Consider the following 15,546-nt stretch of genomic DNA (forward strand, 5'->3'; position numbering starts at 1 on the left):
GCCAAAGCTCGGGCAGCAAGGTAGCGCTGCTGACGCGTTGGAATCTGGCTGGAATTGGAATTGGAATTGGATTGACACCGATACACAAATATCGTATCGATTTTAGAGGCCAAACTCGATTTAAATATCGAAATTAAAGCCAACTTAAAAAAAAACTACAAACAGCATTGGCTAAAAATATAAACAAACAAAAAACAACTCCACTTTGATTCAACAAAATTTATATATAATCTTTGTTTTTGTATTAATAGCTAATAAAATTAATTTTTTTTATGAAATGTTATTTTTTATGCGTTTTTTTTATTAAATTTGAATCCATCCAAATTAATAATATATAATGCTTATTGGTATTTTATACAATTGTATTTAATCATCTATTTTATTCGTAAATTTCTTTATAATTAGATATAATCTTATCGATTTCAAAAAAATTATTTGAGTCTTTTTCCATTTTTATGTTTTAATGTTTTCTATATTATCATTATCATTTTTAAATGATTAATGGCTTATTTTTAAAACATAAAATTAATAAATCAATATTTAAAACAAAACAAGTGGCTACATATTGTTAGATCACAGATCATATATTTCCCAATTTTAACAGTTCTTAGGTTTCGATGATTACTTTTAATCATGGTATTATGATTATCTAGTATAAGACTTTGCTCATGCTATTAGAGACTTTCAATTTAGTTGTAATTGGCCGCAATAAATTGAGTGTGACTATTCAACGCCAGAGTGATTGGGTGCTGAGTAGGGCTACGTCTGCTTAACTTAACTATGTATTTTTTTTGGGTTGCAAGCGTTGGTCCAGTTGGCCGAGTGGTCGGATCGATTCTGGCCGGGATTAGCGCCAGCGCTCGTGCACCGCCGACGCCTGCAGAATGGTCTTGTGGAGCCGCTGTTGCTTCGCTTTGACGTTGGTGGTGTTCCTGTTTCCCAGCTTGCGACGATGGGAGCGTTGCGAGTGATTCGAGTGATTCGAGTGATCCGAGTGACGGGAGTGCTGGGTGCAGCGCTGGAAACTGGGCAGCGGCGCCTTCTTCTCGTGGGCCAGTTCCGTGAAGGCCAGCTTGCGGTGCTGCTGCGGCGGTATCTGCTTGCAGTTGCTCAGCTGGTGGATGTGGAGCGTGCGCTCCAGGTCGAACTTGCGGTCGCAGAACTTGCACAGACTGCCGGCGGTGCCGCTGCCCCGCTGGCGTCGTCCCCGGAAGCGGGCCTCGAAGTCATGGTCGTGGGTGTACCGATGGGCACCCAGCAGCGATCGGATGTGGAACATTGCGCCGCAAATGCGGCACGAGTAGCTGGGCAGCTGGTGATGGTGATGCTGCACATAGTTGCCCAGCTCCTGAGCACTCTCCTTGCCCTCATCCTTCAGCTGTTGGCCGGGCTTGGTCGTCGTCCCGCTGGAAGTTCGATGGGCGGCCAGCAGGGCCGCCATCTGCGCCGCCTCGGCCTCGTAATCCCGGGGCGTCAAACCATTGCGGCGCGGAGATTGCAGATACACTATTGAGAAATTATAGATTATTTAAAAAATTAAAAAGGGTGTATAAGATAATGTAATAATATTGAAGCGAATACCAACATATTATTAAATATTTTTAAAAAACAAATAATTACCACTTAAAAAAGCCACATACCAAAGTATTAAAAAAAGTTTCATATGATATTATGATCCCTAAGAACACCATATTTTATGGGTTTGTAGGTTACTGTAGTAGTATCTGAATAATAAGTTCTGTATATTTCTATACAAAATTCTATGTACTTAAGAAAACATACTTAGATTTTTTTATTTTTTAAGATGTCAGATTTATATATAAGTTCAGACGCCTACATTAAAACTAGTATATTATTTGTCTTAAGAACACCTATAGATAATGGTTATATTATGGAATATAATGTATTACTATCTGATGCTCGTAGAGATCTCTAAACAACTGTTTCTACAGATCTTTGAAAAACTTGCACTCTCTATGTCTTTAGACTTTAAATTGGATATTAAATCCGTAATACCATACTATTTCCGGCTGCATACCAAATTTGGTGACCGTAGCCTTGCTCATTGCCAAGATCACATGGAAAACCGAATCCCAAAACCGAATCACTCACCATTGTAACCACCGCGTGTCCGCTTTTCGTACGTGTCCGCTTTCTCTTGAGAGCTCGTTTCCTCCTGGACCTTGGGTGGTTTGGGTGGTTTAGGTGGCACCTGTGGTGGGGGCTTCTTGGCGTGCTTGCGTCGATGGACTCCGTGGTCAGTTGAGCCGACGCCCCCTGCCCCGCCCACTGCCGCTCCGCCCGTTCCGCGTTTCCCCGGACGGATTGGGGCGTTTGCCCGGTTGGATTCGGACAGGTAGATCAGTTTGCGTTCCACCGCCTTGCGGGCGTTCTCCACCTCCGCCGCCGCCAAGTTCTGCCCCTGAGCCTTGGGAAGGGTGTGAGTGTGGGCGTGGCGCTTGCCACGCTTCACTTTTGTGTCCTTTTGAGGCTTTTTCATCTCGCGTGTGTATGTGCTTTTTTTGTTTTCCAGCTTTAGCGCTTCAGCTCGATGTCAGTCGGTGTGAAACCAATTCTGATCCGGAGGGCTAGAATCCTGGAATGAAGTTAGCCCCATGGGGTGCTTGGGAAACTAAAAAGTGATAATCACTGTTAACATTTTTTGATAAACATTAGTAAGAGTAAAAGTATTAAAAGAAAGAGCTTTTAAATCCATTTAATTAAAAGACAAATTGTTAAATTTTGTGTGTGGTTTGAAATGCTTTTTAAATATATTTATATTTATTAAACTAAATTTAGCTTTTTAATTTTTTTTTAATATTTAAAAAGTGTTTCTAATAATTGTCATAACTTTTGAAATTGAAATATCAGCCTTATATTAATGCCATAAATCGATGGGCTATAACTTTGCAGATAATATAAAACATTTGTTTTCCGCACTATTGAAATGTACATTGAAATAGTAAGTAATATTGGTTGACTTGGATTATTCATTCGAATTCCATAAAAAAATTTATTCTTTTCAATTAAATCTATAAATAATAATTCCTTTATACATTACCCAAGTCTCAATCCATGGATTGAGTCCACGATAATCAGTATTTTCCTATTAAGAATTGACGGTCACACCGACCACCGCGTGCAGTGAACTTTTTTTTCTGCCATCGCAGAAAAAGCAGCAAAAAGCTGGAAAAAACAGCATTAATCGCCGTGTCGAGACGATTGAAACGCGCGCCCGCCTTTTGAGAGGACTGCCAACCGTTTGCCGTTTTAATTTTTGGCCCCGAATCCGGAATATGAGTGATACGCGTGAGCAGATACTGGAGCAAATCAAAGTGCAAGGCGATCTCGTCCGTCAATTGAAAACAGCGAAGGAGTCGAAGGAGAAGGTCAGTTTTTAGTTCCACTTCCAGTAGCCCCCCCCTTTCCAGTGCCATCCCGCTTTGTGTGTGTACAATGGAATAAGTGCAAAAATAATTGTTGCTGTAATTATTAACCCTGCTTTCGTCATCAAATCCAAAATGCCACTCCATATTTCATCAGATTCAAAAAAACACACACATGCTGCCTCGCTGGCATTTGGATTTGTTTGGTCATTTTTTTTTTGTTTTTTGGGGGTTTTGCAGTGTAATTAGATTGCATGCAACAACAGAAGAGTAAAGAAAGGAAATTAAAAGACCGCGCATACTTTCACATTTACATTCGTGCCAGTCTGTTGTTATTGTTGTCTCGCTCTAGCCAACAGCAAAGGGCACAGCTTCCTTTTTGCGCCAGTGTGCGTGTGTGTTCAACTCAGTGATGCCAACAATCGATTTTAAAATATAGCTTAATTAATTAAATTTTCTTTAAAAATATCGAAATTTTTTTTTTTTTAGATTACGATACATAAAGAAGACTTGCTTCTAATTAAAACGGCAAAGTGTGAAGCGCCAAAGAAAATGACAAGCTCTAGTTTAATTTTCAAAGCAAAATCCAAACAACAATCAGATATTTATGAACACAGTCTATATATTTTCTATTGGCATTTACTCTTATGAATTTAAATTGATTTATCGATAATTATCAAAATCATTGTGTGAGTTTTCGTCAAAGATTTATGTTAGAATTCGGAATTGGCTAAAATAAATAACCTCCTAAACAGCTGCTTGGCAACACTGTGTGTGTGTTCTATGACCGACTGACTGACTAAGCGAAAGACTGGTCAAACAGGAGGCATATACAAAAGGCACATGGTGGTTATAGTGATTGTATCAAAAACCTGCTAGACCACAAACCGATCCGAGATATAATGACTGCAACATGTGTTTTAGACTATAAGGAATTCGTAGCTTACGGGGCTGCCACCGATTGCAACTAAAAATGTTTCGTGATTTTTGTTTTATATATATTTTACTTTTTCTTTTAATTTATTCAATTTTTTTTTAACTGCATACATGTTTAAACCATTTTATTTTATTTTTTGTTTCTAATAATCCATAAATATTTTAAAGCACTTTTATAAAAAAAAACTGCAATACTAAAAAAAAAAATTGTTCTTAAATGTATAATGTACGTACTTTTAGATGGTTTATTGATCGTAAACAAAAGAAAATTGGTTTCCGTTAAAAAAAAACGAAGAAAAGTAGCCCAAAATTTGCATAGCAAATGGTGGGAACCCAAATGGTTGCGGGTGTGTGTATGCAATAATGGCCGCCAGGATCAGCTGTTTAACGGGAATTTACATAGCTGTGTGTGATAGTGTCCTTGAATTTTTGAGCTTCCAGCTTCCATTAAATCGCGTCACTTTCCTGTTTTTTGCGTTTCAAGTGCTAAAAAAAAAGTGTTAAATCGCAAAAACTTGTTTCCCAAACGAGGAACAACAAAAAATTCAGCGCTGACGGTCAATGGAACGCAATATTGTATTATAATCATTATTTGTTGCTTCAGCTGCACAAGTACACATACAAACACACTGTCACACTTCATTTCTTCTCACCACCAAACACAAACTAGATGTAAAATAAGCAAAAATTATTGTTGTTGTTGTTTAATTAGGTTTGAAAAGTTGCAAAAGAAAGTTAAGTTGTTGCAAAAAAAAAAAAAAGGAAAATTAAGAAAAAAGAAAAAAAAATCACATGTTGCGTTCAATTGGCCGCCAGTGGCGCTGTAGTGCTGCGTTTCAGTGTGCAACGTTCCAGACGGCGCCCTCTGGCGGCGGGCGTGCCAACTCGTCCGGCGTTCCAGCCCAACGTCAACAACAACAACAACAGCCACAAAAACAACAACAAGCACAAGAACAACAACAACAACATGAGCAACTGCTGCAGGTTAGCAACTAAGCATATTAGCCTAACCTTTTACCCCATTTGTAAGGTGTGTCCCCCATCCTCTATTGCAGATCGATGAGCAGGTGGCCCGTTTGCTGGCCTTGAAGGCCAAATTGGGTGGCGATGCCGCCCCCACCAATCAGAAGTTCACGCTGAAGACCCCGAAGGGCACCAGGGACTATGGACCCCAGCAGATGACCCTTCGCCAAGGTGTCCTCGACAAGATCGTTCAGGTCTTCAAGCGCCACGGCGGCGAGGCCATCGATACACCCGTCTTTGAACTGAAGGTGAGTTTATTAAGAGAGAGTTATAAAATAGAGTTATCAAAATCTAAAAGCTCTACTATGGTCTTAGTGGGCTACGTTCCAAGTAGTCAAAGTTATCCAAATCGAGAAGATCCTTTATAAGTTTGTGTTAAAACAGTAACAGTTATTCGAAGTTGTTGCTTGTTAATCATCAAGTGATGTTAGGATAAATATATTAGGGTTTTTAAAAGTAGACACCATTGAATAAATCCCGAAACAGAAGAACCACTTTTAAAGTTATCCAAAGGTTTCAGTTGTTTTATGGTTCCTTCTTGGGTTTAGAGTAGCTTTCGGTAGTAAGAATTCTGGTGAAACAAGATTATTATGAACATAAAAATAACTAGTCTTATAATCGTAATAGAATCATTTTTTCTACTGATCGAAATATTTGTATTAATATAAAATGTAAATTTGTATATTTTTTGGGTCTTCAAATGTGTATTTATAGAAATGCGATAGCACCAAGCTAAGCTCATGTTAGGTGATAAAGTGGCAAGTGACTTGAATACACAGTATATAGAGCTATGTTCCTTAAGAGTATTAAGAGTATTAAATGCTTTAATAGTATAGTAAAGAACTAAACCCTAGGACTTTTAGATAAGATGGTCTATAGGATATGCCCCAAAGAGCAGGCTATATCCAGTAATCAAATACTAAGTACACTCACTGATTTTTCCATTATTCCATCGCAACAGGAAGTGCTGACGGGCAAGTACGGTGAGGACTCCAAACTGATCTACGACCTGAAGGACCAGGGCGGTGAGATACTCTCGATGCGGTATGACTTGACCGTGCCGCTGGCCCGCTACCTGGCGATGAACAAGATCTCGAGCATCAAGCGCTACCACATCGCCAAGGTGTACCGCCGCGACAATCCGGCGATGACCAAGGGCCGCTATCGTGAGTTCTACCAGTGCGACTTCGACATCGCCGGCACCTACGATCCCATGCTGGCGGATGCCGAGTGCGTCAAGATCGTGGCCGAGATCCTGGACACCCTGGACATTGGCGACTATGTGATAAAGCTGAATCACCGCCAACTGTTGGACGGCATGTTCCAAGCATGTGGAGTGCCAGCGGACAGTTTCCGCACCATCTGCTCGGCGGTGGATAAGTTGGACAAGGTGAGCTCAATTCAATTCAATCGCTGGTAAATGAGCTTCGTTGACTAAAGTTCTATTGTTGTTGTCTTTCTGTTGTAGTCCTCCTGGGCGGATGTGCGCAAGGAGATGGTGACGGAGAAGGGTCTGGACGAGGCGGCAGCGGATCGAATTGGCGAGTACGTGCGTCTGAGTGGCGGTGCCGAATTGGTGGAGCTGCTGCTGAATGACGAAAAGCTGAAGGCTGTGCCGAATGCGGTGAAGGGTCTGGAAGGTATGCAGCTACTCCTAAAGTACTGCTCGATCTTTGGCCTGGACGAGCGCGTTAGCTTCGATCTGAGTCTGGCCCGGGGCCTGGACTACTACACCGGTGTGATCTATGAGGGAGTGCTCAAGGGTGAATCCGCCGTCGTGGGATCTCCGGCGAAGACGACATCGCAGCAGAACGGCGGCGAGCAGGCGAATGAGCCGGCCACCGTGGGCTCCGTGGCCGGCGGCGGTCGCTACGACAACCTGGTGGGCATGTTCGATCCGCGCGGCAAGGCTGTGCCCTGCGTGGGCGTCTCCATTGGCGTGGAGCGCATCTTCAGCGTGCTGGAGGCGCGGGCGGCTGCCAGCGGCCTGAAGCTGCGCACCAGCGACGTGGAGGTCTACGTGGCCTCCGCCCACAAGGGGCTGCACGAGCAGAGACTGAAGGTTCTGAACCAGCTCTGGGACGCGGGCGTAAAGGTGGGTTCAACCTCGAACCATGCGATTTCATACTAACACTCTACCTTCTGCGCAGGCGGAGCACTCTTACAAACTGAATCCCAAGCTGCTGGTGCAGCTGCAGCACTGCGAGGAGCACCAGATACCACTGGTGGTGGTCCTCGGCGACGCGGAGTTGGCCCAGGGATTGGTGAAGCTGCGCGAGGTGACCTCGCGTCAGGAGACCAACGTCAAGCTGGAGGATCTGGCCGCTGAAATCCGGCAACGGCAGCAGGCCGCCTAGGCTGTTCCTTTTATTTTTGTTTTCATGACACTGATATTAGCTTCCGCTCCTAATTTATGAACCACATTAAGCATCGAAGTATACAGTTTTTTTTGTCCTATTTGTACGTTTTGTATTTTTGGTGTCCTGCCGGAGGCACCGCGTGCTACTATGCTTAGGTCCACAGTGTAACCATAGGAATCATACCAAAATGAACGCTAAACAGAAACAAATAAACGCTAAAGCGACTCGCATTTAAGCCGGAAACTGTGGTTTTTCTAGGGTTCTCAATTTGGGGAATCCATTTAAAACTTAAAAATTGAAAACAAAGCTCAAGAAATATACTTGAAACCCTTATGCATAAATATTATTGGTAAAGTTACATTATTTGTAGGATATTTTTGATTTTTTTGTTTAAAATATATGAATAATGATTATTTTTGGTGCCTGATTTGGGTTAACATTTTGTTAGTTATCCAAAGAATAAATATTGCCTGAAAGTATGCCTTGAAATCAGATACCATATTCCAATAAGCATTTATCCATATACTTTCAGGCATTTGCATTATTTTTTAAGCGTTAACTATGAATCATTTTGGGTAACCAACAATTACTTAAACTTTTTAGGCATGTAAATCCTTTGTGTTTCAAACTACAAAGATTTCTGTTATATCCTTAATACTTATTCTTAATACTTATCCGATTAGTACAAGGCTTTATACTTTCAGACTTTATTTTTTAACCATGCACATTCTTTTTGTTTGAATCTACAAAGACTTCTGTTGTATCATTAAATTTTATACATGTACTAAGTATAGTTAATTCTGTGTGCACCTATAAACTTTGATTGGAAATCATATAAATAGCATATACTTTTTTTTTTCTTTAAACCTACTACTTCCGATAATAGTGATGTGTACCAACTATGGGTAGTTTCCCTGTCAATAACCTTATTGCCCGTATTAATCTCTTGCAGAACTTTAACCAGGAGTACCAGGCCACCGGTCAAGATCGGAGTCAGCATAGGGATCGGGAGGAGGCGGAGGAGCAGCGCCGGGGAGCAGCGGGCGGGGCCGTCTGAAGTGGCGGTGGCCAGCATGCCGGAGACGCTGCCCGCGACTGCGACTGCGACGGTGACGGTGACGGCGTCGAGCATCGACTGCACCGTGGCGGTGCTCAAGGTGCCCACGCCCACCCTTCAGTTGCCGGAGGTGTGCAACCTGCAGAGCCTGGGGCTCATCATGGAGCCCAACAACATCAACATCGAGCTCAATCCCGCCGCCCTCGTCACGCCCCCCGCCCTGGAGCCAGTGGGATTCAAGGTTAGTGATTCCAACTTGTATGCGGATACATTAAAGGGATAGCCTTACGGGTTATCCAGGTGTTGGAAATCCTGTGCGCACTGGTGTTGTTTCCCCAACTCTTAGGGGTAATGCCTCAAATCGCACTGGTGTCCAACGGATCAGCTGCAAATGCTAAACCATCAGCATCTGATGATCCAATTCAGCAAGGGCTGGTTCCTCTTATAGAGGTTTCAACTTATAATTTACATAAATATCAGGAATGGAACTAAAAAGTGAGGCTGTTTTTTTCCTATACACAAAAAAAGAAGAAAAGTGAGGGCCAGATTTTCAAAAAGAACTTTCTTACTTGACAACGCATTGCTCTACACTTATAAAAATGGGCCTCTCATACACAAATGTTCTCACAATGTATCAAGTGTACTCAAAAAAATCTGTATAGTTTTTTATCAAGGTCACCAAATTATTTTTTTAATAAATACAAATTTTTTCAAAGTTAGTCAAATCTTGGAACGATAAGTACTAGATTAGGTAACCTTTATGCTAATCTCAATAACTATTGGATCGGAGTCACCAAAACCCAGTATTCAGCATAAAAACATGTCTTCAGGCAATATTTTCTTTTGCTTTATCTGCTTTACAATTTTAGATATATATTTGGTTATATAACTATCCCCCTTTTTCCCGCTGTGTACCGCTTTTGGCATCTCTTAATTTAATTATGCACAGCACTGAAATGTCAAGCGGTTCGCGGCTGCTCATCGCCTCGTTTTTACACTCGAACTGAGTCCTGATTGAGGCTGTCCCCGCATTTCTCATGCTTCAGTGCGTGCAATTTGATGGCAAGTTGCCAGGACGGAGGGGTGGTTGGGCAGTGGGGGGGTGGCAGAGGGTGGCAGGGCCGCTCCTCATTCAAATGACCCAACGCGACGACGGACTGGTTCTGATACTGATTCTGATTCTGATTCTGACAGGCGCCGCCACAGAGATCTCTGCCGGCTAATACAGTTTTAATATGAAATTTCGTTTCGTTTCAACGATTGTCCAACAATTTGTTGTTGTGTCTATGCTGCTGCCGCTGACATGTCACTGCGATGAATTTGAAGGTTGCCAGGGGTCGCACAGTGGGCTGACATGGCCAAAAATCGAAATTGATCCTTAGAAAAAAATGTATTTACTTTAAAATTCTTTAAATTTATCTAATACCATTTATTTACATAAAAACTCGTTTAACAAACATGGAAAAAAACTATAAGTAAAGGGTGCAAAAAATCTTGCTAAATACCACGAAGATACATATTTTGTATCAATAACTTTTTCTAGTTTCCAATATTTGGTATAAATCTCAACTTAAAAATGTTATTTAGGGAAATTAAATTTTTGTAAGGTAAATAAAAATTTTGTAAAACCAATTAATCAAAATATTTTTATTATATATATTATTATTAAAGAAGCGATTTTTTTTATTCCTAGCAACTAATCTATTTAACCCCAAGGAACAAGAAATGTTCCACTGTTCGGAGTGGCTGACGGTGGCAGTGGTGGTGGTGGTGGGATTGCAGTGGATTGTGTTGGGCTAGGATTTCGAGGTTTGCCCTTGGTAGCTCGGCCTGAAGTGAACCCCGTGTGCATGTTTTCGTGTGTGCAGTGATTTGTTTCAGGGGAAATCAGGGGAATCCGGGATCCGGGATCCGGGAAGAGGGTGCACTTCAGAGGGCGACTGATATCATTCAATGCTTCTAATTTACGGATTAATGAAGGCGCAACTTTACATATGGAAATGCTCGTTGCGCGGCGGCGATCGTGGGAAGCGATTAGAGCGGTGCGGTGGTTTGGTATAGTTCGGTTTGGTTTGCTTCAGTTTGCTTTAGTTTGGTGGTGCGAAGAGAGGTCCCTTTTAAAATCGCCCGTCGCATTGGCATTGATGGATTGCCCCATAAATTTGTGATTTGCTAAGCTCGACTGCCATTTTCCAGTCCAGCCGATCACAAAGTCAATTTGTATGAATATTTATGGGGAGGTGTTTAACTTTTAATGTGTGTGGGAGTGTGGAAAAGTCTCGGCCAGTTGCGAGGTCAGTTATTAAAGTATTTTATCATTGACCAACAGGACATAAATGTCCATAAATCTTAGCTCAGATCCGATTTAAGGGCTTTTATCTTTAATAAGTTGAAATCCTTTGGGAGGAGTACCCTTCACCATCTTTCATATAGATGAAATCTATGTGCCAAACTAAGCTTCAATTTTCCAATTCACAGTTCAGCGGCTTGGCAATAAATTAACGTCCAATATAGTGGGATATTATTATAAGGGGTGTTAGATCATCAAAGAAGTAGATAAAACCCTTTAATATGTTAGCTAAATATAAACTATATAGTACAAAAAGAGTTCTTATTAATAAGTGTTGGTTTGTGCCATAAAGGATTGTCACTACAGGGTGCCTGGGCAACATATCCTCTTCCTACGTCAAAGTATCCTGCCTGCAGGGCAACCCGCAAACAAACACTAATAATATTAATAACGATTATCGCCCGATGAAAATGAATGTGGCTCAGAATCGGATTCAGAGTCATAAATACACGGTGCTCACTCACTCACCTCATTCATCCGTTCAGCCGGTCCATTCATCGATAGTATCTCTGCTCCGGAGAGATCCGGCTGAGCCGAGGAGGAGATCCGGGGGGCAGAGCCACGCGACGGCAGTTGCTTATCGCGGGTGACCAGAGAATCGCCACGTGCGATTTCATTGCCAATTCCATTCATAGTTCGACCAGCTCATGTGTGCGACTGAATGGGTGATGGCTACTGCCAAGGGCACATAGCTAGAGCCAAAAAATATCATATTTTAACTGTTTTTGGAACAAATAATACAGCATTTTCAAACACTGAAATTAAAGAGGGTGTCTCATGTGTGTTTATAAAATTAAATTTAAATTTAAACATAAAAAACAGTATTTTAAAATGCAGGAATTCAACATGTTGTTAATAAACATTTAATTTCAAATAAAAGCATAAACAAAATAATTTATTTATTACCTTCTAAATGTTTATTTTTGATACTTAAAAAACTTTTTTATTTTTATAAAAACTCAAAAAAAATCGATTGATCTTAATTTTTAAAATCATCGAAAACTGTATGTTATGTTTATGTTTAAGCCTATTTCGAATCGAATTGAATTTATTTCAATGGACTTTTGGGTGCTACATTCCTGCCCTCGGCTGTGAGCAACCCGTAGCAAGTTGTGGGAAATCGGCAGGGGATTGGAAGCGGTAACAAAGACAGCGAGCGGGACCAGCAAATTTGCGTGCAATCGTTTGGCCTGCGTTTTTAATGACTTTTTCGACTCGACCCCGTATTTTTCCCTTCCCCCTTCCCCCCAAGGGCAATGCATTTAATTCGATTATGAGACGCGGAGTTCCTTGGCTTGGTATAATATTTTTGGTGGTGGTTACTTTGTGAAAAGTAATTGAAACTCTGGCTTTGGCTTGGCTGGCTTGGTTGGCTTGGTTGGCTGTAAGTGGAACGCAGCCAGCCGCCCCTGTCCAACGCCATCTTCACATCTTCACGTGCGACGGAGTACAACTAATGTGGGTGTTAACGGTGTGTTAAGTGATTTCGCCATTTGTTGTAGGATCGATCCGAACAATTCCAATTGCCCGACTTCGACTTCGACGTCGACGTCGATGGCGACGACACCCGATAAGTATCGCGGTCTTTGGGCTACGGAGCACTTGGCACACGCGTTTCGCACATATTTCAAGCGCTTTTCAGGGCGGGCTGAACTTTTCATTTCCGCTTTAAAATGGATAAAGGCAATTGCACAAATGTATCGACTTACAATGCATGCCGCCTTTATTGGCTGTATTATATTAAGGGATTGAAAGAGCGACTTTAAAATATAATTCCCTTTTTCTAACCCCGGAAATTGGTATCCATAGTTCTTTAGAGAACCAGAGAAACTTGCTATGAATTTGGGGGAAATTTGTTGTTATATTTTTAAAACCCAACAGTCCAACATGATTATTATATTATGAACTAGGCATTAATAAAAAATCCTAAAAATAGTCGAAATATTATGGTTTTAATTATGGATTTTGTATATCCATATTAGCAACGTCCCAACTCGAGTGTCCCGAAACTCGTTAATGGGTTAATTTAAAGGTGCAATTTATCTCTGCCCACCAAGTGTCGTCCCTTGTCGCCACTACCCCTGTTTCTCATATATATTTTTTTTTTGGTTGGTTTTTGGACCCTTTCCGACAGCCGGCTAATGAAAACTAAAAACTTCAATTACCAAAAGAGCCAAATAATGCGTTTTTAAACCCAAAAATGTAAGAGTTAAGAGCAGAGCGCCCAAGAAATTGTGATAGATGAGGGTTTTGGCTTGGCAATGTTTTTTACGGGCCACTTGTTCGTGACCCTGCTTTCTGCTTTCTAAACAAAGAGTGACCAGAAAGGCGCAACAGCAACAACAACAACAACAACAATAACAACAACAACCAAAAGAAAATGGCAATAAATCAGGGTAAATAACACACAAGTACCGAGAGTTACGGGGGCGCCATGAAAGGGTATTTCGCCCGAAATTTCCCAATGGGGTGATTATTTAAAATTGTGCAACGCATAAATAGAAGTCAAAGTTGGCAAAAGAGGCAGCAGATGTGGGACTCGAGCTCTGGTCCGATATCTGTTGTTGCTCCGCTTGTAATTGTGTTTTTTGGCTTATTGCCGTTGCCCAAAATATGTACATTGGGGAAATAAAACAAGGAGCAATCGATATGTCCGCAATCAGATAAGGATCAGTGCAGAAAATTCAAAGAAGTTATGTTTTTTATATTTTTCAGATTTTTTGATGGGTCAGAGCTTGAAATATTTATTTAAAAACTATTCAATAGAAGAACATGGGGTCATTTCCATGCAATAAAATATACATTAAAAAAAAAGGGAAATTAAATTTGTTAATGAATAAATAAAAATCTTATTACATGTACTAAAAACTTAATGAGAATCAAATTAAATTTGTATATGTGTGAAACAATATGCATTAAGTTGAACGTGATTATACATATATGGCAATTATTCTTAATGTTCAAATGCTGTGGTTTTGAATAGGTCAAAGTTCATTATGTAAGGATTTATTCAAAATTCGGCCACACTACAATGAATAAGGGGTACGATCATTTTGCCTGGTTTGAAACCAAATGAAAAGGGTGGGAAAGGATCAGCTGATTTGATATCGATATACAGTCCAAAGTCCAAAGTGTATAAAAGTAAAGCTCGCAAGATGCCGCAAGTGAAATCCCCGCCAGAAACTGGAGCAGGATCTCCCGAGGAAACCTCGACTGCGGCAGTGGCGGCGGATGCCAGTGAAACGGAGCGCCTGGTGAAGCTGGTGATGGCCATGGGTTATCCCGAGGGCGAGGTCCGCCTTTCGCTAGCCCGTAGCAACAACAACGTACAGCGGGCGGTACAGATTTTGGTCGAAGGAGAGGATGACGGTGAATCCCGGAAACGGCGTCATAGTCGCCAGCGTTTGAAGCAGTTGCGCAGCTCCCTTTTGGGACAACCCCTGGCCACGGACGACACCATCGTCCAGATGATGCGGGATCAGAGGATGGCACAAACCCTGCGCGAGATGGTCAACGAGAGCAGCGTGGAGGTCATGCAACTGCTGCTCGCGGAGGAGGAGCAGGAGGTGGAGGACTTTGACGAGGGACAGGAGGAGGAGCAGGTGTCCCAAGAGGAGCTGGGAAGCTCCATGGAGCAGGCATCTTCATCCGCCGAGAACTCGCCATCAAGCAACTAATTCAAATATAGATGTTACTATCGCTTTTTAACTCAACTGGTATCGTTTTTTGGAACTGCATACCTTGAAAAACGCTTTAAGTTAGTACCGTTTTAAGTTAGTAATTGAAGAGTTCTTAAGTTTTTTTTTCATAATTTAAATATTTAAAACACCTCAATGTAAAAAAATGGTGTCCAAAGGTTAAGTCTTTTGTTTGTAATAAAACCTTAAAAAATAAGAGTTCAATTTTGAATACCACCTCAATGAATTTGGTTTAAAGATAAAGCTTATAAACGTTTTCTTCTAAGTCTAAGACCTAGATATTACTTTATTCAAAACACTTACAATTTCTTGAGAGTTAAAAATATGGTTGATTCTAATGTGTGAACTTAAAAAAGAACATGTTTCTAAAAATTATTAAAAAAAAAAAACAGTACTGTTTTTAAAAACAAAATCAAATGCTGGTATACACCCCTTTTTATGATGATAATAACCCTATTATTATCGAAAAGGAGTCTATAAAATCGGAGCTCCTTTAGGATGATATTACCTGGTGCGAGTACTGGTGTCTCTCGAATTTATTTATTTATCCAGCAGCCATCAGGAGACATTAAATGCATTAGGGTTACGCAACCCCCAGGCCCTTTGTTGTTGTTGCTGGTGTTGTTTTGGCGGATGTGACTCCGGTCAAGGAGCGGAAGAGGCCGGAACTCAAAAGCAACAGCAGCAACCCTGTGGCAATAGCAATGCGCAGCTTGTCAACCCTTTTCGCCTCGAT

General features: G+C 41.2%; 4 protein-coding genes across 6 annotated transcripts in view; 3 read left to right on the plus strand and 1 right to left on the minus strand.

Moving 5' to 3' along the window:
- Window positions 1-563: 563 nt before the first annotated feature.
- On the minus strand, window positions 564-2,613 carry LOC108136391. Its single transcript, XM_017257502.2, has 2 exons — window positions 2,113-2,613; window positions 564-1,506 (listed from the first exon to the last, which is right to left on the minus strand). Exons 1-2 carry the CDS (start codon window positions 2,498-2,500, stop codon window positions 848-850), a joined length of 1,047 nt encoding a protein of 348 aa, XP_017112991.1. The 5' UTR covers window positions 2,501-2,613; the 3' UTR covers window positions 564-847.
- A 503-nt stretch (window positions 2,614-3,116) lies between these two features.
- LOC108136425 (histidine--tRNA ligase) lies at window positions 3,117-7,940 on the plus strand. Of its 3 annotated transcripts, none has more exons than XM_017257560.2 (6): window positions 3,117-3,389; window positions 5,178-5,306; window positions 5,378-5,593; window positions 6,307-6,735; window positions 6,814-7,440; window positions 7,496-7,940. In XM_017257560.2, exons 1-6 carry the CDS (start codon window positions 3,297-3,299, stop codon window positions 7,700-7,702), a joined length of 1,701 nt encoding a protein of 566 aa, XP_017113049.1. In that variant the 5' UTR covers window positions 3,117-3,296; the 3' UTR covers window positions 7,703-7,940. The 3 variants fall into 3 exon arrangements, with proteins under 3 accessions (XP_017113049.1, XP_017113048.1, XP_017113047.1); XM_017257558.2 differs by having other exon boundaries at window positions 3,282-3,389; window positions 5,035-5,306; XM_017257559.2 differs by lacking the exon at window positions 5,178-5,306.
- LOC108136426 overlaps window positions 3,300-15,546 on the plus strand; it is a 55,071-nt gene continuing 42,824 nt past the window's right edge. The window contains 2 exon segments of the mRNA XM_017257562.2: window positions 3,300-3,389; window positions 8,658-9,003. Coding sequence (XP_017113051.1) covers window positions 8,779-9,003 — 225 coding nt within the window. The 5' untranslated portion in view covers window positions 3,300-3,389; window positions 8,658-8,778.
- LOC108136427 lies at window positions 14,211-15,217 on the plus strand. The gene has a single exon (XM_017257563.2). The coding sequence runs from the start codon at window positions 14,268-14,270 to the stop codon at window positions 14,787-14,789; it is 522 nt and encodes a 173-aa protein (XP_017113052.1). The 5' UTR covers window positions 14,211-14,267; the 3' UTR covers window positions 14,790-15,217.

This window comes from Drosophila elegans, unplaced genomic scaffold (assembly GCF_018152505.1).
Source record: "Drosophila elegans isolate 14027-0461.03 unplaced genomic scaffold, ASM1815250v1 contig_149, whole genome shotgun sequence".
NCBI lineage: Eukaryota > Metazoa > Arthropoda > Insecta > Diptera > Drosophilidae > Drosophila > Drosophila elegans.

Excerpts from the sequence above, each read along its gene's own strand:
- LOC108136391 (XM_017257502.2), bottom strand. The coding sequence starts at position 2,500 with ATGAAAAAGCCTCAAAAGGACACAAAAGTGAAGCGTGGCAAGCGCCAC. Across the intron at positions 1,507-2,112 it reads GACACGCGGTGGTTACAATG|TGTATCTGCAATCTCCGCGC; the intron begins GTGAGTGATTCG and ends ATTTCTCAATAG.
- LOC108136425 (XM_017257560.2), top strand. The coding sequence starts at position 3,297 with ATGAGTGATACGCGTGAGCAGATACTGGAGCAAATCAAAGTGCAAGGC. Across the intron at positions 5,307-5,377 it reads AACATGAGCAACTGCTGCAG|ATCGATGAGCAGGTGGCCCG; the intron begins GTTAGCAACTAA and ends CCTCTATTGCAG. Across the intron at positions 6,736-6,813 it reads CGGTGGATAAGTTGGACAAG|TCCTCCTGGGCGGATGTGCG; the intron begins GTGAGCTCAATT and ends TTTCTGTTGTAG.
- LOC108136427 (XM_017257563.2), top strand. The coding sequence starts at position 14,268 with ATGCCGCAAGTGAAATCCCCGCCAGAAACTGGAGCAGGATCTCCCGAG.